Source organism: Elaeis guineensis, chromosome 9 (assembly GCF_000442705.2).
Source record: "Elaeis guineensis isolate ETL-2024a chromosome 9, EG11, whole genome shotgun sequence".
Taxonomy (NCBI): Eukaryota; Viridiplantae; Streptophyta; class Magnoliopsida; order Arecales; family Arecaceae; genus Elaeis; species Elaeis guineensis.
The window spans coordinates 20,069,242-20,092,457 of NC_026001.2; the positions used below are offsets into that span (position 1 = coordinate 20,069,242).

Below are 23,216 nucleotides of genomic sequence, written 5' to 3' on the forward strand. Positions count from 1 at the left end.
TCATTCATAACTATGAGTATATTTCAAACACCTATGTCTATGCAATCTTTTTCATGATTAATCCACTTAAACAGATCTTTTAGTATCCATAGACTCTTTTCTGACTTTATAACTGATATATAACACACCTACATTGGTATCAAAAATCTAGTTTAAAAAGACTGAATGAGCTGGTGAATGATGAATGATTAGTTTTGCTCAAATTATTCTACTTGAGAAAATAGATCTACTCAAACTTGGAGGTCCGACATGCAAAAAAAAAAAAAAACACCAAAAATTATCGAACTTGATTCGACGAGGGATCCTTCGATATCTAAATTAGACCAAGTTCTTAGAGAACAATAAAGATTTAAAAGAGCTATGAGTGTAGTAAAAGAAAATAAAGTAGAATTCATCTATTTGGAGTCCTTTGGATCTGATATATATAATAATTAACATATTACTCAGATGATGCATGGGTTGTTTCTCTTTTAATTTTATCATATATAAATTATTTTGAATCAATACTCTTTTTCAAAACAAATGTATATACTGAAAGTTGATTGTTAATCTCACATACATTTAATATTAAAAAATTTATAGATTAAAAGATAATAGAATATAAAATGCTATTCAATTCACATGATATAAAACTCTCAAATTTTATTTGAATAATAAAGTAAAGTATAATATGTGGTATCATATATTGTAAATTGAAATATAAAGTCAAATTATTTAAATAACATGATGACAGAAACTAATATAACTATTTTTATCTTTTCTTAATAGAAAAATCAGTTAGACATTTATTTTTATCTTGAAACATATACATCTATTGCCCTAACGAGCATGATTCTGATTTTGAGTATGGTACTCAATCGTACACTGGCTATGAGCCCACCAGTATGAGAGCCATCCGAGCTAGGTCATTCTTTTGCTCATTCTTTTTTGTTATTTTTACTTAAAAAATTTTTGATGGTAGTTCTTTAGTTTAATTCTTGTGTTCTTTTGATATAGTAACTGTTTATTATCTGAAAATCTTTGACAAATAAAAAAAATCTTTTTTTTGATGAATTATAGATAAAATTAGCAATTTTGAAGTATGTGATATATGTTCTCTTTAATAAACTTAAATCTGTGCAATAGTTCGCTCCAAGTTTGAGGAGAAATAACTCAGATTTGACTTAATTTGAGAAGTAAAGCTTCTAAATTTTTAAAATTTTGAAAAACAAAGTCATTACCCTTTAATTATAGGCATTAGCATATATTTATATACTTTACTATGATAACTGCCCTTTTGGCAACCACCATATTATCCTTACTGACATACTTATAATATCTAGTTATAGTCATACATCTCTAATGCCACTTAAACTAGTAAAACTGTAGATAACTATCTGATATACTATTGAATTCTAAATCTGAATCTCTTATATATTTTTTTTAAATAAAATAAGCACATAACCCTCCTTCCCCCTTAACACTATCTTTTCGACAAGGGTGATGTGTGTACAATATGTAATTCTTTTAAAATTTTATTTCTTAACAGCGCTAATTATAAAACATCGATTATCTTTGCCTTCAACATAAGGTTTCTATAAGCCTAATGTAACAACCTAGGATCTTATCTAAAAAATTTAGCTGGAAGGTATTATTTGGGTTTCTTAGTCTATATAAGAGTTAAAGATCTTCTTAGCGAATAACCAATATGAGACTAAAAATACACCCACACGGATCCTCACGCCCTGATGTCATCGCCAGGCTGAGGGTCCAATTTTATACATCCATTCATATACACCACATCGGCCCAAGGTCAACCCAATAAATTCGTGCTGCGGAATATCCTAGTCTTGGTTCACTTTAATACCATTTATAATAATTCACAATCTCATTCAAAAAGACTAGCTAGAAGATATTATTTAGATTTCTTAATCCTGTATAAGTATCTAAATATATGTCCGTATGAATCCTCACATACTCTCCCCTTTAAATCTTGGTGTGCTCACCAAGCTAAGAGTTCAAATCTATACTTCCATTCATAAACACCACGATCAGCTCGTGGTCAGCCCTACTAAATATGTACGGTAATATCTTGTAATTTATATAGATTATGCTCTGATTTACTCTGATACTATTTGTAACAATCCAAGATCTTATCCAAAAAAAAGCTATCTGAAAAGTAATTTAGGTTTCTTGATTCTGTATAAGTATCCAAGATCTTCTTAGTGAATAATCGATGTAGGACTAAATATGTGCCCGTATAGATCTTTTAATACTCCTTCATTTAAGCTCTGGTGTCCTCGATAGGTTGAGATCTAATTTTATGCATCGATTCATAAACACCACGATCAACTTGTGGTCATCTCAATGGATTTGTACTGAAGTATCCCTTAATTTACATGAGTTATAGTTAGATCCACTCTAATACTTAATCTATCACATCTCAATCCAGCAACCCAAGTCAAGGGAGCAACAAACAGCCGTACATCCTTAGGGTTTAAGCTCACAAGGCATGAAGATATGCCTTCATAATCATATGTACTCATATGCATCCTAGGTAGTGGTAATAAAAATAAATTTTTAATATATTTATCTAGTGAAAGTGGTTCATAAAAATTAATAAGAATAAACCAACATTTATTTTGAAAATAAATTGTAACTAGGGCCCTACTCTCCTCATACTTATTCTTCTTAAGACTAAATGAAGATGAACAAAATATGCCTTCTCATCATTGGAAAACTCCAGCAGTGAAATAAACTATGGATTTAAAAGTTAAAGCACCTGAATGTGCATCTTGAAAGATTGAGCGATATCTATGGATTTCATTAGTTTGGGATATGCTATGACATTGTATGTTTGATCTTTTAAATCTGCTATTTTGGCTGAATGCCTATCATCCATATCCATGTGAATCTTATAATCTCTATTTAGGTAAAAAAAAAAATATTTTGACATACTCTAGACACAACTAGTTGTTGTCTCCTGATTCATTATGTGCATTATTAAAAATTACTTTAAGAATAATGTAGCTGTGTCTTCTCTTTTTGAGATTGTATTCGTCAATTTTAATTTAGAATATATAATTTCTCAATATTTTTTGATTTCTAATGGAATAAGATAATACATAACTTTGTATTATCAACTAATCAATGAAATGAATAAGATATGAAATATATGTTGTACATACTTTCTTCATATATAATTCTTTAACAGATTTGCCTATTAGCCATTGAGCAACTTTATCAAAAAAAATAAATGATGCAATTCCAGTATAATCTTCAACATAAAATTATAATCGATATTCAAAGAAAAAAAAAGTAGAACCAAATCAAAATTTATTAAAATATAAGTAACAATGGACATGAGTAAGATATATGATATTAAAATATCAAATATATAATTTTTTTTTCTTTTATAGTCTAAAGTACATATTTATTTTTTATAAAAAAATTTTAAGTATTAAATACAAAATAAATCTTGGCATTAAATACTTAAGCTCTATGTTGTGTCAATTATATTAAAATCCAATATCAATCTATCTCACTTTTTTTTGGCAAACCTAGCAAACTGTATAGCACCATCCAAAATTTATTTTGATATCACTAACTAAAACCTTACAATTAAAGATAGACTCTTATAAATTAAATGGTTGAATAATTAATCACAATTACAGATCTCCATAAGATTGATTATGGTAAGCATCTACTGATACCTAATCTGAGAGTTTATTTATAAGATTGAAAATTGTTGTTGTATATAGGAGCAACAGATGCTTTCTCTTAAGAGATGTGATCACTATTAAAATATCTACATAGATTTTTTGTCATGCATTTGCTTCATAGAGTGAAAATTAACTAATATATATTGATCAAATGAATTATTTTAGAGAAGATTATGTACTATTGATATACTATCTAGTACTTTATATCTAAGATCTAAAGGTATTGTTACTTCAAAGAGCAATAAATTCTTCTCTGAGAACTATTTTCACTTTTAAACTTATGTTTGAGACCTAGTAAACAATATGTAAAAATATGTTAGGTGCCTCTTCTAATTTCAAAACATAGAATTAGAAGCTATCTATAAATATATTGAAGTTACAACTTATGATTTTAATATTATCTATCTCTTTGTATTCTTTAAATAGACTTTTCATATATCTTGCATGTAAATATATTGATGTTGTAACTTATGATACAGTGCATTCTACTCTTAGAAATTAGAATTAATGACCATTACGTATTTTCAGTGCATAAATGATGATACTTAAAAGGGGTTGCATTCTCTTTATCTCTATCATTTTGATTTCAACCTTTTCATCATATATAGCATGTGGAAGGCATCTAATAATTTTGAAGAAATTAATCATTAATTTGCTAGTTGACTTGTATAGCCTTTAGGCTCTCTTCCTTTTCAAGTGATGGTTTGTATATTTCATCATTTTTTTTACTCAAAATCTCATCTTTTTTTGGGCCCACAACAAGAATTATAATTAATAAGTGCAAAGTAGATAGGGTTTTGTATAAAATTAATAGTGCTTTACTGATTTTTAATAGGGTTACCACTAATGAAAGATGTTGATTCCAAAAAGAAGACGCTTCGGGCTTTTTATATAGTTTTGAAGAATTGGATAGATTAATACAATTGAGTGGTAAGGAATTAATACAAAGGATGCTTTAGATTTTTTGTATACTTACCATCCATATTATAAATTTTCATGTGAAATTAAATATTATTATTATACATTACAAAATATTATCAAAAAAATAGCATACAAAGAGCTTTGCTAATGCAAAATTTGAAAAAAAAATAGATCCGTTCTTTGAAACAATCAAACACGTTGTAACTATCAATATGCAATAACTGCTTAACATATAGGATGAGTTTAACCATCCTGCAACATATCTCATAAGTGCGTGGACTATAACCATCCTTAAATGGATTTTAATTATCTTAAATATGATTTGACTTAGAGACACATGTTTTATTATAACTAGTCAGTCGATCTAGTCGGTCAGTGTAGTCAGTTATTTCAGTTGGCCATTCTAGTTGATAGTAGTTATAAGTCGATAAATTTAGACTACATCATCTTACATTATATACGATTATGGTAAAAAAAAAATTCATATATTAGTCTAATAAATATTTACAAGTATATGCAAATGATTTTTAGAGTATATCCTACTATAATAAACACCATCCCTCTTCTTACAACTTCTTGCCCTTCTCTCTTTTTATTTCTAGCTAGCTATTTCTCACTTTTCTCCCAACTCCTCTTTCCTTCAATATAACTCTCCTCTTACTTACCATCCTCTTTTTTTCCTCTATCCCCTTTCTTCTCTAGTTTCACCTCTCTATTTTCCTCGATCTCTTCTATTTTTCTTCGAATCAATACCTAAAATACAAATATAACCTAATCCTAACCTAGCGACCAATTTTGATTATATTACAAATAACTTGCTTTAAATTTATACAATGATCTTATTTCTCATATAGACTTGACTTAATTTATAAATGAGTTGGACCTAATTTATATATACGAAGAATTATTCATATCTTGGTTATATTGGATCCTAATCAAATGCATTTTTAGCCTATGAATCACAAAATAGAGGATAATAATCAAGTGATCTCTAAAGAATACCTCAAGGTTATGTACTTCCTAAATGAATAATGAATAACTAATTTTTTTATATTCAAGAATTTAGTGTTTCATGAAACTTCTTAGTACTCCAAAAATGATTTCTCCTATTTCAACTTGAAATTGATAGTTGGCATAATTTTTAAAATATCCTTCAAAATAAATTTTTATTAGGTATAGCTTTGTATTTCTCTAAACTATTCTTAATGTCTTTCAAAAAAAATTTCTATTGGCTATAGTTTTCTTAAATATCAAAATAAAATTAACTTAAAGGTCATACACTTAAAAATAATACAACATAAATGCAAGTTATAAGAAGCATTAACTGATCAACTCAATCTAGTAAAAAGAATAAATATTTTTCAATAATTATATCCTTAAATTTATACATCTAAGTGAAGTTGGGTTGTTGAAGATTTGAGACACGAGCATTTGGTTCTATGTTAAGTCACTAACACAAAAAAAATTGAGGAATGCTAAACCAATCTAAGTATAACAAAATTTTTTGTTAACTATGTTAAATCTTATATAAAAAGTTAGATGCATTCCTTTGTATATGTCTAATTGCTAGTATATCCATGCTTTCTCTGTTAGGGATGGGATGGACAATGCATGGCCTGGGCTAAAACATTGGCAACTTTTAATGGGGCCGGGCTACTGGCCCGACTAAAACATGGGCCAGCCCATGTGCACCCTGTCTGCACGTGCGAAGCACTTGCAATTATCAGCACTTTAGTCCAAGCAAAACAAAAAGCTCATACCCTCGCCTTCTCTCCCTGGTCCTACCCAGCTCTTCCCCTTGTCTCTCTTTTGCCGCCGCCGATGGCCGCGGCGGAGCCCCGGAAGAAGCCGACGCCTGGCCGGGGCGGGGTCGCGATCCCGCCGGGACTCTCCGAGGAGGAGGCCCGCGTCCGCGCCATCGCCGAGATCGTCTCCGCCATGGCCGAGCGCTCCCGCCGTGGCGAGAACGTCGATCTCAACGCCCTCAAGTCCGCCGCCTGCCGCAAGTATGGCCTCTCCCGCGCCCCCAAGCTCGTCGAGATGATCGCCGCCGTCCCGGAGTCCGACCGCGACGCTCTCCTCCCCAAGCTCCGCGCCAAGCCCGTCCGCACCGCCTCCGGCATCGCCGTTGTCGCCGTCATGTCCAAGCCTCACCGCTGCCCCCACATCGCCACCACCGGGAACATCTGTGTCTATTGCCCTGGCGGGCCTGATTCCGATTTTGAGTACAGTACTCAGTCGTACACCGGCTACGAGCCCACCAGCATGAGAGCCATCCGAGCTAGGTTATTCTTTTGCTCTCTTTTTTTTTTCTGTAATTTTTACTAGATAAATTTTCTGTTTGTGGTTCTTTAGTTTAGTTATTGTCTTCTTTTGATGCGGCAACTGTTTATATCTGGAAATCTTTGACAAATGCAAAAAAAGAAATCTTTTTTTGATGAATTACAAGTAAAATTAGCAATTTTGAAGAATGTGATATATGTTCTCTTTAATAAAATTAAACCTGTGCAATATTCGCTCCTAGTTTGAGGAGAAGTGACCTCAAATTTGGTTTAGTTTGAGAAGTGAAGCTCCTGAATTTCTCTTAATGAAGAATGTTTAGAAACAAAGTCATTACCTTTTAATTACTAGCATTAGCATATGTTTATACACTTTACTATGATAACTGCCCTTTTGGTAACCGCATATCATCCTTACTGGCACATTTATAATATCTAGTTATAGTCATACATCTCTAATACCACTTAAGCTAGTAAAAGGTACAGATAACTACCTGACACACCATCACTGAATTCTAAATCTGCATCTTTTAATATACTTTTTTTTAATAAAATAAGCGCATAATCCTCCTTCCCCCTTACCACTACCTTTTCCTCAAGGTTGATGTGCGCATAATAAAATAAGCTCTAATTATGAAACATTGGTTACCTCTTGCCTTTGATATAAGATTTCTGCAAACTTAATCTTCTTAAGACAAATGAAGATGAACAAAATATGCCTTATCATTGGAAAACTCAGTAGTGAAATAAGCCGATGGATTTGGAAAGTCAGGGCCCCTGAATGTGCATCTTGGAAGATTGAGCAATGTCCATGAATTTCATTGGTTTGGGATGTGCCATGGCATTGCATATCTGATCGTTTAAATCTACTATTGTGGTCTGAATGCCTGTCATCCATGTTCATGTGAATCTTATCATCTCTATTTAGGTAAAAAAAGGGAAGTTTGTTTAGACATACTCTAGACACAACTGGTTGTTTGCCTTATGGGCCTTATGGCTTTTGTGGAATGTTTTCAGTTAATTGGTTTTTGAGATATGAGGTATGCATTTAGAATACATGCCATGTGTTCTTTCTTTACCCAATTTTATGAATTTCCTATAGCTATTCTGCTACTAATGAACTGATTCTTTAATATGTTTCATCATTTCAGATATAACCCATATGTCCAAGCTAGAAGCCGTATAGATCAACTGAAAAGGCTAGGTCATAGTGTGGATAAGGTTTGCAATTACACTGCAGTCTGAATTTATATCCTTAGGCTCTTGATCTTGATTTATTGAGATCATCAATATCCTTTAGGGGTTGTGTTCATATTGTAAGTACCAAACTCTTTGCAGGTTGAGTTCATCCTAATGGGGGGAACATTCATGTCTTTGCCAGCTGATTATCGTGATTACTTTATAAGAAACCTTCATGATGCTCTATCAGGACACACTTCTGCAAATGTTGAGGAGGCTGTCTGTTATTCAGACACAGTGCAATCAAATGTATCGGCATGACAATTGAAACGTGAGTGACCATTTGAATTTGCAGGTTCTGCATATTCCCTTTTAGAAATGCTGTAGTAAATTCAAAGATGAAATTGAAATGTCTCTAATAAATATTTTAATAAATAGAACCACTATAAGATCACTTTGTTTTGTGACTTCATTCAGCATTGTTAAAATTTCAAGGTGTTTTTGTAAGCTTTCTGTGATCAGCTAAAACTACTGTTGATTGTTGACAATCAGGAGACCTGATTACTGTCTAGGGCCTCATTTACGTCAGATGCTATCATATGGTTGTACCCGACTGGAGATAGGAGTTCAGAGCACATATGAAGATGTTGCTCGTGACACAAACAGAGGTCACACAGTAGCTGCTGTAGCTGATTGCTTTTGCTTAGCGAAAGATGCTGGTTTTAAGGTGCAAACTGCTTTATCTTACATATCAACTGGATTGTGGCAAAGTGTCCTTTAATAATATTCTATCCTACATTACCATTTTATTTTAAACCAGTGATGGTTTAATGCTATGAGACAGACCTGAGCTTTTATATTCTGCTGTTATTTTTCAAAAGTAATAAAATAGAAACTATGTTATACCTTGCTCTTGTATACTATGATACTTGCCTTCTGCGGATATACCTTGAATTTGATTTGTTTTGTAATGCCTGAATGATTAAAAATAATAATATCATCAAAGGTATATTAAGTGTCCCTTTTGCTTGCTGGCACCTATGCTCTAGCAAAAGGATGTTATCATATCATTCTGTTTATTGTCGATTTTTTATTGGTAATTATCTGACATAATATGTCCAAGTCTCCCAATTTATAGGAAGGAAAAACATTACAGAAACAAATTTGAATGACTATTCACTGGAAGTGGCCATTTTCAGGAAGTACTTAAGGAGAAAGGAAAGGATGCTCATGTAACATAACAATTACCTAAAACCAATCATTAGCTTTCCCTTTCATTAGTAAGATCATACCAATTACACAGACATAGAGACACACACACCCTGAATAGCTAGGGATATCGAGTATTGATATCCTTGCTAGGAAGTACACAGAATACTTACATTTCATACATGAGGGTTGCATAGTCGAGACACCATCTCCATGGTAAGAGAGGGTATAATCCATCCATACATCTGCCAGTAAGAATCTATTTTGCACCGTTGCTTTTGACTGCTTATTTGAAGCACCACTATATGTCCTAATAAGTAATGTGACCTAGGTCATGTGATCAGATTGGATTCTCGACCAATCAGGTTGGTAAATTATTATATCAGACCATAGTGATTTGCTTATTCAATGGTCATAAGGAGAGTATCTCATGTAAATGGTTATCAATGCATCAAATAGGAGGACAAAATCTTACAAGTCTGGTTGTGGAGGTGTTTATCTGATGAGAATCTAGAAGATAAAAGCAGACTTTGTTATATGATACCTAGCACGTTATGACAACTTCTGGAATCTAAATCTTCTTAGCACGTTATGACAACTTCTAGAATCTATAACATCCAATATGAAGTAAGAAGGTAAAATACTTCAGCTAAAGCTTTAGGACTTTCAACTAATGTCACATTTATTTGGATTTGCCATGTAGCTTATGTCAGTGGATTTTTGAGGGCTTTCTAGATCTTATTTGACTGGAGCACATAGCAAATCCATCTTTATTTTTCGTCTTCAATTCTGAATTTGAGGAGTATGGTTGGACTAGGTGAATTTTACATGGTCGGGGCCAAGTATAAATCTCATATTGATTCACTGCCTAAAAGTAAGATGCCTTATTAATGCTTCCATATGGCATCCATGTCAGCATGTACATGCTTGTAAGAGGATTAAAGAAGACATGTTAAAACACTTTACATGGAGTTTTCATAACACATGCACTTAGACATATGCTTGCTTGCATGAGGATTGTTGCACTTGGTCTAACACTGACCTCAAACTAAAGATGGGTTTGAAAAGTAACAGCATAATTGTTGCATGTACACATTTAGTCTATAATATTGAACCCATGACCATACTTGTAGGAAAGTTGGAAAAGTATAGAAGACAGCTTGCTTTTCATGTGTATTTTTCTAGAAATATACAATGTATTTCTTACAAATATACTATTTGAAGTTTAACATCTTCTCTACTAAGACAGATGTTTTGACTGTTAGGTATTGATACACACATCAACTATGGAAAAGGCAAGTTCAATATTACCGAAATAGTAATATGCGAAATATTAGATAAGCGGTTGCTATAAGTCAAGTCTGAAAGTTGTCTGTTTGAAGACATCCAAACATGTCTAGAGGTCTTGAGCATCAGGCAGGACCAAGATAACTAAGAAACATGGAGATATGGTGTCAGTAACGAGGTAGCTACGAGTGAGCTGAATAGTGAAGCTACATGGAGCATGTTTTGTGGTGGTAAGAGTAGCATTTAGATGAAGGCAACATGAACTACATGTATGTTTTGGATAGATAATGGATCCAAAGCTAGGAGTCCCTAAAGCTCTTGGTAGGAATGCCAACTTGAGCTGATAATTAGAAGGTATTCCACTTACCACTGAGAGATTTTTAGATACATACATGCATACATACATATATAGGGATTTTGCTATTTTTTGTATGCATTGGTTGTAGGATTGGCCTGATATATATTTTGCCAACTTATTTTACCTATTCTTACTTTGATAATCATCACTTCTATATCAATTGCTATTGTTTTTATGGATATCTGGTACTTAAAACTTGTGAATCAGATGTTTTTATGTCTTGTATAATGTGATGCTTAATATGTCATGCTCTTTAAATTCTTTTTTCCTTTTCATTAATTTCCTTGCTCGTATTTCTAGGTTGTTGCACATATGATGCCTGATCTTCCAAATGTTGGAGTTGAAAGGGATTTGGAAAGTTTTCGAGAATTCTTTGAAAACCCTGCTTTTAGGGCAGATGGACTTAAAATCTACCCAACACTTGTTATCCGTGGGACTGGTCTTTATGAGCTGTGGAAAACTGGAAGGTACAATTTATGCTGGGACATCTTGCCAATTCCTTCCTGTCACAGAAATGCATGCAAACTGTCCAAGTCATCTCTGTTGTAGTCATTTGTCCTGCAAATTGAACTAGGGATCATTGTTGCATGTTGACTTTGGGTTCATTTTGCTTTTGACTTTCGATAGTGATTTTATTTGATCTTAGAAAAAAGGTAAATTTCTTCGAAGAGCATGCCCATCCTTGGTAATTGGCATCCCACCATCCCTAGTGTCAAGATGAGGCATTGTCCCAAGTTTTGGGATGGGGATGAGTTGGCAATGGGCTGGGATGGAATGGGATATCCACCATCTCTAGTGTCGGGATGCAGGGCGTCCAAGTTCCACAGAAAATAGGGGCAGCTCTTGTCCCTACAATATTTAAAACCTTGATTGAACTAATCACTTTGTTAAACTGTCTAGCAATTATATTTGACTAGGTATGCTATGATTGATTGGATCTAAGATAATTCTTGCTTATTTGTTGCAGGTATAGAAATTACCCACCGGAACTCTTGGTAGACATCGTTGCCAGGATTCTTTCCATGGTACCTCCATGGACACGTGTTTATAGAGTCCAGAGGGATATACCTATGCCCCTTGTTACTTCAGGAGTTGAAAAGGGAAATCTCCGTGAGCTTGCTTTGGCTCGCATGGAAGATTTAGGCTTAAAATGCCGTGATGTTAGAACACGTGAAGCTGGGATTCAGGTCTTTAGATGTTAATCATCTCTTGATGTTATTGCTGAAGATATGAGCTTTGTACCTTGTTTGATTTTTTCCTCCCCCATCCTTTGTGAACTATTTTTAGGGCATTCACCATAAAATCAAACCCGAAGAGGTAGAGCTAGTGCGGCGTGACTATGCAGCAAATGAGGGTTGGGAGACCTTTCTCTCATACGAAGATACACGTCAGGTAGGAACTTAAATAGTACGGTGAAATTTTATTTTTGTGTAGATTTCTCTTGAAGTATGAGCTAAGCCAGGGCATTGTTTTTTATCAAAACATGTTGGAGCATTTTTCTATATTAGCTATGTAAACTCGAACTATATCATTTGTTTTCGAGAATTCATGCATTTTTGCATCATATTATATATTGGACTTTCTACTCAACTAACATTTTGGTTATAATGACCTTTATGGTGCTTTGTCAAGGTGCTAATGATGGTACAATTTTTTTATTTGTAAAAGGATTCTTGAACCTTTTCAGATTAGATCTTTATAATTTATAAGGTTTGCTTGTAAATGATCGTTTATTAAACCTTAACCCTTCCAAAATCCTTCATATAGTCTATTTAACATTTTGAAATGGTTGGATATATGGTATTGTTTTCCCAAATTCATAAGGTTATAGTTTTTATTTGTTTGTTTGTGATTTGTGATAATTAGATGGCATTTTTTAGACTATGGGCTTCAAGTATCCTAACCAAAGTTCACAAAACTAGTACCTGACCCATAATATTAGGTATCGGGTCGGTATGGTAACTTACCATACCAACAGCGGTGTGCCGCAAGGTTTTAGTCAAGTATTGGTTTCACTAATATAGGGTTTCATGCAAATTTTGATAGAGAGGATTTACCAAGAGAGAAGGGGAGGGAGGCAATGAGATTGGCACCCTACTAGTGGCTAGGATTAGGAGATCAAGGATGTCAAGTGCGACTGGGGACATGGAGGCAAGTATTAGTGGGGGTTGTTGCTGGTGTTCTAAGCCGTCAAAGGGCATTGAGGCAAGGTATTCATTGATTGCAAGGCTTGCTGTGGGGCTGTCAGATTTGAGCTGCATTTGGGGAGATCTGCACGCGGGGGAGGGGGGGTGAGAGAGAGAGAGAGAGATTAGAGAAATGGGACGGACTGAGGTATTGGGATTAAGATAGAAGAAGATAGAAAGGGGAGGGGAGTTTTAAGTTGTGGCACCAATTAGGCAGGGCGAATTAGGTCAACACCCTATCTAAAACTGGTTGAACCAATCAATTTGGACTGATACTTTTGACCAGTTCTGGATTTGCCCTTGCAAAATTGACAGTATGATATGTCTCGAACTGAGCAGTTTGGATCAGTTATAAGTCCTTGCTTTTGACATTATAACACTTTGTCAAGAAGGAACTAATAGTAATTTATCATGCTTTTGGTTTTGAAATAGAAATCATACAATCATTATTAGCTTGAGGTTCAATAACCAGGTTTATGTTTGTTAGTAGAAAGCTAGATATATGTTGTTAAGATGATACATTGACAGACTAAAAAGTGTATATGGTGAGAAAACTGGGAGTTTCACAAGTTAAAGTTGCAAGACCATGGATTTCAATAAACACTGCATGGCATGTTCAGCATCCTTAATGATTTACGAACTTGAAGAAGTTACTAAAAAATATAATTATCTAACGTGACATTTTATGCTCATCACTTTGCCAACAACCATTATCTGCATGATGCAAATGGAATTGCTTAACATACTGCTCCAATTACAAGGAGCATAAAATTGCTAATATCTTTCTTTTTTTTTTTTGTTGGCTCAAACTAGCAGTTCTCATGAAGTAAACAATCAAAGGATCATGTGATGCATGGAAGCAGTTTATATATTGAACAAAAAAGAAGATAAGAATGAATGGAAGTAGCATTCTGAAGAAAGGTTTCATGTGCAAGAGTGTCAATTAGGAACTGTATGACATGAACACTTGATACGCCCTTTAATGGATGCGGAAAGAGAGTTTATGAACGTGTTTGAATGCGAAGCATCTGGACCATTTAATTGAAGTTTTTGAATCAAATACCTTTTGATTCTGATATTTCTCCAACCTGCTTGAAAGAAGGAAATTATATAAACATAAATTGTTTCACCATTATTTGGTATAATCACGTCTGCTGCTCAACAAAGCTTCCTTACGTTGACAGCTTATTAGAAGACTGACATGTTCAAGGTGAAATGTTCAAATTGATATGCTTGGCCATGTAAACTATTTTATAATATGATTAGCAAAAATTGCAATAGCAATTTAATCAGAATCCTCAGTCTTATCCATAAATCTCCCCTCCCAACTTCTGTTCCTTTCCCTGATAGAGAAATCTGCTATAGTGGTGATGGTAGACTTCAGGCTGGGGTTGCAGACACAGGCACTTGGAGCAACAAAGATAGATGACAATCAGGATGAGGAGCATGATCTACTTCGGCTTGAGTTTGGTGGATTTTGGTTGTGTCAGATCTGGTTTGGTGGCTGATTTGATTTAGTTAGATGTAAATTAAATTAGGATGTCTAAGTAGGATTGAGATGAAGCTGATGGTAAGTTCCTGCATTGGATGGCTATTATGTCATAGTAAAATCTCAAGACGGCAAAAGTTGATTGAAGCTTTCCTAAATCTGTCATTGTTACAAAAGAATATCAAATAATTAACTTCCTTTAGGTATGATGTTTTGGCTTCTTTGGGACTTCCTGTTGTAGTTATTCAGTTTTTTCCTTTTGCAACATGCAATGTAATTTCTCAATTTCTTCATATTATCTTCTCAAGAGGCAACATAATTTGTAGAAGTGGGAGAGGAGAGGGATGAGTTGTGATCTTTAGAAAGACGAAGAGATGATGATTGCTGATCTTGATATTTGCTGCCATATGACTAGGCTATGAACGCTATATTGCTACACCATTTTGGGATGATCTTAGACCAAGCTTTAATAATTATGTCATTTCAGGGATTTGCCCACCTAGGCCAATTTCATCTTAATGCCATGCAATTTATTTAACAATTGATTCCATTAAATTTTACCTCCTGATACACCTGGAATTTTGAGATGTTGGCTTGAAATAGTTCAAGTTGGCTTCTTCAATGATCTTGTGAGTTCTCTCAAGTTTTTGAAAATTCAATGCATAAAAGAAGGAAAATACAAATAAAAATGCAAAACTCAAAGAAGTGAAAACCCAAAGAACAGGAACCATGAAGCAAGAGCAAGTTTACCTATTTCTCTGATCCTCAGTAGAACTAACATGGGGGTTTCACCTAAGAAGATAAAAGTCATTCTCTCCTCCAAGTTGTCACAAGTTGCTGCCTAGGGGTCCCACCTAGGTGCTTGGACAGCCCAACCTCCTAGGCACTCAGTGCTTTCCAAGTCTTCAAACAAGATGGTCACCCAAGTGCCTTGTTTAGTGAGGCACCTCACCACCTAAGGCTCCTCTGGTTCATTGATTTGTTGAAGACAAAAAATTTTTAACTAGTTTTCTCCTTGGTATTTAGTTCAAGGGAGAGAAGTTGATTCCATCTACGATCTGTTCCCTTAGATACTAACAGATGCTTGGGCATATTGTGCTTCTAAGAAGCTTAAATACTTTAAATCACTTAACAAAATGTTATTGAGTAAAACTAGGGTAAATAGGTCAAATCATTTTTAAATAAATTAGTTAGTACACAGTGTTACTGTTTAAAAAATATGACGCTTGATGTGCTTGCTTTGAACTATGTATGAGGAAAACATACATCTATGCTAATTTTTTAGGCTTTTTTTTTCAGCTTTATTGCCTGCTTGGCCTCCTAGGCATTCCTCCTAGTCCTTTCAAACGGTCAACAAGTAGGACTGCCAAGGCGATTTGACAACCTTGCTGCCCTCAAATTGGCCTTCATTACTTGCTCAAATAACCACATGATGGAACATTGGAGAGGGTTGGGACATGAAATCACTCCCAACTGTAACATTTTTGACAGTGGGGGAGGTTCACAATTGGGAGATCCGCAACCAGTGAGGGAGAATGAAGATGAGAAGGCATAAAACCTATTGAGGTATCCTACTAAGGGCAAAGTGATTGATCTAATTGAAGCTTTTAGTAAATCCACACTGTTGTATGAATAAAATATTTTGTTCACCTCATGTTAAGTAAACCCGAGGAACTTATATGCAAAGACTGATATAATTTCAGGGATAAGGATTCATGGACAAATTTAGAGAATCAAAGCATTAATGTGCAATATGAAAGATCTTAGAGAGAGAGTACGCTTGTTTTTTGGGGTTAGGTGATGTGGCAAAAAGTATCATAATAAATAAATGAAAGTGAAGAAATAACAATCAGAATAAATATATTTAGATTGTCTAAAAAATGGAGGAAATGGCAATTACATATTTCATAATCTTTTGCAATTTGCCAAAGGATCATGATTGGATTGAGAATCTGTTTAGGCAAAGAATCATGTTTTGTTCTGTTTTATTATGGAAACAATAAACATCTAACAAAGTGAACTTAAAAAAATTAAAAACAAGATTATTTATTCTGGTGTCGGCTTCCGATTGCTCTTTTTGAAAATTGTGAAATAATTTGTCTGAAACTTAAATCATGCTTTGGAGAGAGAAGGATATTGGTGACATATGTGCTACTATCACATGTAACAAGGAAAAGTTGTTCATCTAGGTTGAGCTCATGCCCCAAATATGGTGATATAGGAATGGTTACCAATGTCCTAGTGTTGTTATATGACATTCATGCGCGTTAAACTGGCACACTAGATACTGCAACATGGGCACTGTTTAGTGCATGTCCAGCAAATCTTGTAGGATTACTTAAGTATGCATAGATATAAGTATTTAAGTGTCATAGATTGCTATATGACATGGATACATGTAACCAAGCATGCTACACACTGACATGGCCATGCTTCATGTGCATCCATTAAAGTCATAGGATTACGACTGTCAGTCATTGGGTAACTAACATAAGCTGTGATGAAAGGAATGAAATAGACTGGGATTGGCTATGTTGAAATACCATATCCTTTTATGCAAAATATATCTTGTTGATAATATGAAAATTTAACAAAATCATATGTGAGTTCATAGATTTTCTTTTTCTCATTTTCTATCTAAATGTTCTCCTTTTACACTGTCTTTCTATATTGGAGGCATCAAAACTCAGTTTTTGTTCACACAGATTGCTGAAGCTGAATAGGATCTTGTTCTTAATGCAATATGGTTAGTAGGCTTGGGTATGATAGACATATGCATAAAGATCTGTGTTAGATTTCTGACGAGAAGTTTCACTTCTCTCTCTCTTTGGCTTTCATGTTTGGAGTTACATTACTCTTAGGCATGCCAATATCTTTCTGGCTGGTAAATCATGTTTACTTATATAATGGTTTTTGTCTTCTTGCTTGTATCCCTCTGTTAGTAAAGTTCTAAGGAATCTGGGTTGCTGGACTGCAATGTATCTAATCTTTGCGTTGGGAACAGGATATTCTTGTTGGACTTCTACGCTTGCGTAAATGTGGCCGCAACACAACATGCCCTGAACTTAAGGGGAGGTGCTCAATTGTTCGTGAACTTCATGTATATGGAACTGCAGTTCCTGTGCATGGACGTGATGCTGACAAACTGCAGCACCAGGTGACTGCTATGTTTGATTCATGCTGTTGATTCTAGAATTACCAACAATCAGGCACTTGCGATGCTCATTTGAAGGGAGACTTTATGATTATAATTTTTTTAAATTACATTCCATGGAAATTATAAAAAATGATGTATTTGAATAAGAATTATATTAAATGGTTTTTTGAGAGGGGAGGGGGGAGAGTGAGAGAGGAGAATCTTTAGAGGAGATATTTCCATATAGGCATGAAAGATTCTAACTTGAATAAGACAAGTAATTAAAATTTAGAATTTAATTTTGATTGATCTTGAATGGTTTAATGGTCTGTCGTTGGAGAGAGAAATTATTTTAGTAGTAAAAATAGGAAAGACGAATAGAGGAAAGATAGCTAATAACATCAGAATGACCCTTGAGAAGTGAATTCAGGCATTCCTTTTTTTTGGTAAAAAATTTAGGATGCAGAAAAAATGACTAAAAATATCTAATTTGGGCTTTCCTTCACCACATGCAGAACTAACTTCTTGCTTACATAATCCATTTTCATTGATTTCTATCACACTTGAGTAGCAATCTTTTGTGCTAACAGCTGAACTACCATATCTATAATTTAGTTAAAACATATGTCCTCACAGACAGAAATTAAGCTCTTACATGACGGCATGCGCATTATGATGTCCGCTTACAAAACTAGTTTGCTTGTTTCTCATCACGCAGGGTTATGGCACACTTTTGATGGAAGAAGCAGAGAGAATTGCTGAGAGGGAGCACCGGTCCACAAAAATAGCTGTAATTTCAGGTGTTGGGACCCGTCATTACTACAGAAAATTGGGTTATGAACTTGAAGGACCATACATGGTAAAATATTTAATGTAACACAGTAGAAAACTTAGTGTTCTTTTACTAGTCCATGCTGGTTGAGAGACTTCAAATCATCTGCAATTTTGTAGAACTATTGGGGTTGCTATTCTGTATGTATGTCTATCCAGTATTTAGAACATGGTATGTTCTGATTTAAATGCTTATCTCAGGTTTCATATCAGTTAGGAGAAATTCCAAACTCAGCAAAAATGTGGAAATTATGCCTTTAGACGTGGATGAGGACGTGAAAACTTTTAAAAAATAAAATTTAGAAAGAAAAGAGAATGTTCCTGCTTACTGGATTCCAGGTTATGCTCTTGTTCTTTTCAATTTTACCTATAGCCTTTCTTCTGGTATAAAGTAAACCAACAACAATACAAACGCACTCTCTTCTGTTGGTCTTTCTTCCAAACTTTCTTCAAAGATGGTAGCCAAAGGATGTCTTTTTGATCGGAGAAATAAAAAGTGATTGTAATTTTAAAGCCACTGAAAATATCACCATTGGAGGAGGATCTACACAAAGGGCGACTCGCAGCCATGCATCAAATGGAATGTAAAGATCTGATGCAGGAATATGGAATCTAAAGCTTCAAATCCTGATGATAGCAGTGCAACCCAGCTGCTGCTCAGCAAGCATGCACTGTTCTAGACTGATTGGTCGCATTTTCTTTACAAAATCACCAAATCGTGCAACCACTTTTGACTTGGGTGTAACAAATCTTTATTTTTTGGGTTGAAAATATCTACAACATTGTAATTATGATATACGTATTATATAAGTATATCACTTTATTATATTTAAGCATTTATTTGTTGTTTTGATGAATTTTATTGAGAATGATCTCATGTTTATCAATTATTTATTCACTAAAATTATAGTTTGTCAACTTGTACATTAAGAATGTATTAATTATTATTTGATTTGGCATTCTTTAGTCTCATATGAAAACTTTTAGTAACCTTATATTTTATTATCAATTATTATATTTTTAGATATAAAATTGTAACTATTAGCTTGATCTATTCCATCCAATACAAATCTGAATATTTTGAGTTGGATTCAATACAAGTCTGAGTATTAGATTGTGTCTGGTTTGGATCCAAAATCAAGACCCGAAATTCTTGTTAAGTCAGGTTGAGATCAAGTATTCCCCATCCGTTCCAAACCGTTTGCCTCTCAGTAGGCCCATTAGTGTACATACTTCTCCCTCCTCATGCCTATCCCACGATGGGATTCCATACCTGAAGCTTCATTTTTCTATCCTTGTATGAGTTCTGTAACAGAGCAAAATGCAGGACTTGATGACAAATCACTAAGGACAAAAATCTCTCTTTAGGAAAACGTATAGACCTAGATTATTTAACTAGTTATCTATTAAAAACAAACATAAAATAGATGACTTAAACAAAATAAATCAAGTATTAAATTGTTTGTAGATTAGGGTAGAACCTTAATCAAAACAATGTCAATCTAAAAATTAGTTTTTTTCTTTTTTTTTTTGGGGGGGTGGGTTGGTTTAAATTTGGCTTTCAACCCATGAATTAGGTAGTTATAAGATTGGATTTTGTAAAGGAAACTTTAATCGTTGTTGACATTCTATGATTAATTGAAGCCAAGAAAATATATGGATCAACTTAACTAGTTAATTAAAAAAAAAAAAAAAATATACGGATGTCCCAAAGAAAATGAATAATAATCTATCAAAATAGGGTAAATCCTAAGGTGCTAAGTAGTCCAATGTGGTTGAATCATGAGGAGCATTAAAGTCATCTATCCTATATTAAATGAGTAATAACACTTTGAGAGCAGTAGTTGGTGCAGTTTTGATCCTGGTCCTCCCATACTTTTATTAGTTTAAATAAATCAAATTTATATTTCTTCGTATCTATACATATTTTACAAAAAAATTAAAGTAAATTATAGAAATACCTCCTCAACTTTAGCCTAATTTCACTTATACCTCTTCGACTTTAAATCGCATCAAACCAGTCCTTCAAGTTTTCGAAATGTTCTAATATGCTCCTATCATTCATTTACCAACTAACGGTACTAGTTTTCTATTTCAACAAATGAAAATACTCTTTGCTCATATTGGATGGATCATCGGAAAGAAAGAGACGGAGGTGGAGTGAGTTGCCGTAGAGAGAGAGAGTGGGATAGTGGAGGTCGATATGGAAGCCTCATAGACAGGATTGGTGGAGTAAGAGGAAAAGGGGTTAGGTGGAAGAGGGGGAGAAGTAGAGAGAGCACTCATGAATGGACTGAGAGGAGAAAGAAAATGATAAAGAGAAGTGGATGCGGAAAAATGAGAGGAGGGAGAAAGAAGAATGTCGGTAAGAAAGGGTGGAGGTAGAGAAAGAGGAGATGGGAAAGCAGAGGTGGACGGATTTGAAAGAGGAGGAGAAATGAAAGAGAAGGAAGGAGAGGAAGAGGAGAGGGAAGGAGGTTCGCCGGTAAGATAGGCGGAGGTGGAGGAAGTCACCATGGAGGGACAGAGCTTATAAACAGACTTGGAGGAGAAGGAGGAGGAGATGAAGAGAAAAAGAAGGGGAAAGGAGGGATCGTAGGTGAGTTTGGAGGAGGAGAATGAGAAAAAAATGGATGAGGAAGGGGAGGAGGGAAAAAAGAAGAGGAGATCACCAGTGAGGAAGAGGTAAGGTGGTGAGAGCCATCATAGAGAGGGACATAAACAGACTTGGAGGAGAAGAAGTGAGAGAGGAGGAGAAAAGGGCTCGGGGGAGGAGGACGAAGAGGAGAAGGGGATGAGTAAGAGGAGGATGGGAAGGAAGGAGGAGAGACATCAGTATTAGAGGTGAAGAAGGAGAGCAATCGAAGAGAAAAAAGGATGAAGGAGATGCAAATAAAGATAATTTGATCATTTTATAAAATAAGTATATCATTCCATGAACAGATATAGACATTAGGATCATATTGGAACATTTCAAAAATTTGAAGGACCAGATATATTTTAAAGTCGAGGAGATATAAGTAAAGTTAAGCTAAAGTTGAAGAGGTATTTCTATAGTTTATTTCAAAAATTATTTTAAAAAATTAAAAAATTTGATAGGCTCAAGCCTTTTGCATATCTATGCTGTGCCAGGAAGAAGAAAAGCTAAGTCAAGAGTATCAAAAATATGTACCATACACTAGAGGGACATTTAAAGTCTAACACATCTTTAATCCACATTCTCCTATACTTTTATTAATTCAAATAAAAAAATTTAAAAATTAGTTCTAATTTATTATTTTCATAAACATGATTCTTAGTCATATTAATTCTAAATATTTCTAATTTATTTTTGGTTTATCTCCAATAAAAATTTCAGACATCAATCAAAAGAAAATGGAAGGACAATCCATAGCAACAACATCTTGCAATATTGACAAACCAAAATTTGTGAATGATGTAAAACCAAATTACAATTGTAAAGGTGATTCTAGCGGCTTCAGATCACACAATTGAAATTTTGGCTAAAAAATACTTTTTTGATGAAAATGGGAGGCTATTACTATCCAACTTTATTTTAATGAAAAATTTATATACAGAGGGAGAAGAAAGGAAGAAAAGGACATAAAATAAAAGAGAAGAAGTGGGAAGAATATACAAAGCAGAAATGTTAGTAACAATTTTGATGGCAGATTATCTCTTTGAATTAATGCGACTAAATTTTTGCAACAAGAAAAGCAATACAAAACTCAGTGAAGAGAAGAAAGATCCATCTAATTCTCTCCTGAGAGTAGAGTAACCTCATTCTTCCCATCCTTTTATAGCTTTGTCATATTTTCTAGCTCTTGTTTTACCTTCCCAGTGACACATGAAGTCCAATTTTGAGATAGGAGAATGGCGTGTCTAAAACCACATTTGGCAATGAAGCTTCCGATTAAAATATTTTTTTATTCCTTTCTTTCCATATGGATCAGTATAAAGACACCAAGAGAATATTGAAAGAAAAAATTCACCACCTCGACTAGTGAGGGGTAATTCATTTATAGGAAAATAATGCACCATAAACATGGTATACACGATATTACAGGGTCTAAGTATAGAAAATATAGATATTACACGATATATGTGCCTATTCAAGAAACTGACAGCTCATCTCTTGTTTTTACTCCCCTGCAAGCCTAATGGGAGGGTGGTCACATTGAGCATGGATCAAATTGCGGTGAAATACAGGGTAGACAGATCCTTTGTAAGAGCATCCACAAGCTGATCAGAGAAGCCAATAAATCGAATGAGAAGCTACTGTCGAAAGACTTGTTTAAGAATAAAGTGGTAATCTATCTCAATATGTTTGGTCCAAATGTGAAAGATCCGATTAGCATTGAGATAAATTGCAGAGAGATTATCACACCACAGTGTTGGTAGATTTTGAAGTTGAAAGTCCAACTCCTCATTGAGAAGCGATTGTATCTAGATCAGCTCAGCTGTGGCATTGTCCAAGCTTTTGTACTCTGATTCAATGCTTGAATGAGCTATCGTTCGTTGCTTCTTGGAGTTTCAAGAAATATGATTAGCCCCTAAAAAATAGCAAATCCGTTAAGAGAGAATTAGGATTACTAGCCCAGTCAACATCGGAGAAGGCATGTAGATGAGAAACGACCCTT

General features: G+C 34.3%; 1 protein-coding gene across 1 annotated transcript; it reads left to right on the forward strand.

Moving 5' to 3' along the window:
* Positions 1-6,389: 6,389 nt before the first annotated feature.
* On the forward strand, positions 6,390-18,817 carry LOC105051349 (elongator complex protein 3). The gene is given in 10 exon segments (XM_010931726.2): positions 6,390-6,907; positions 8,053-8,122; positions 8,240-8,369; positions 8,372-8,411; positions 8,633-8,807; positions 11,235-11,401; positions 11,902-12,121; positions 12,222-12,326; positions 17,614-17,766; positions 18,464-18,817. Coding segments are annotated over 10 exon segments (1,683 nt in total). The 5' UTR covers positions 6,390-6,443; the 3' UTR covers positions 18,623-18,817.
* The last annotated feature ends 4,399 nt before the right edge of the window (positions 18,818-23,216 follow it).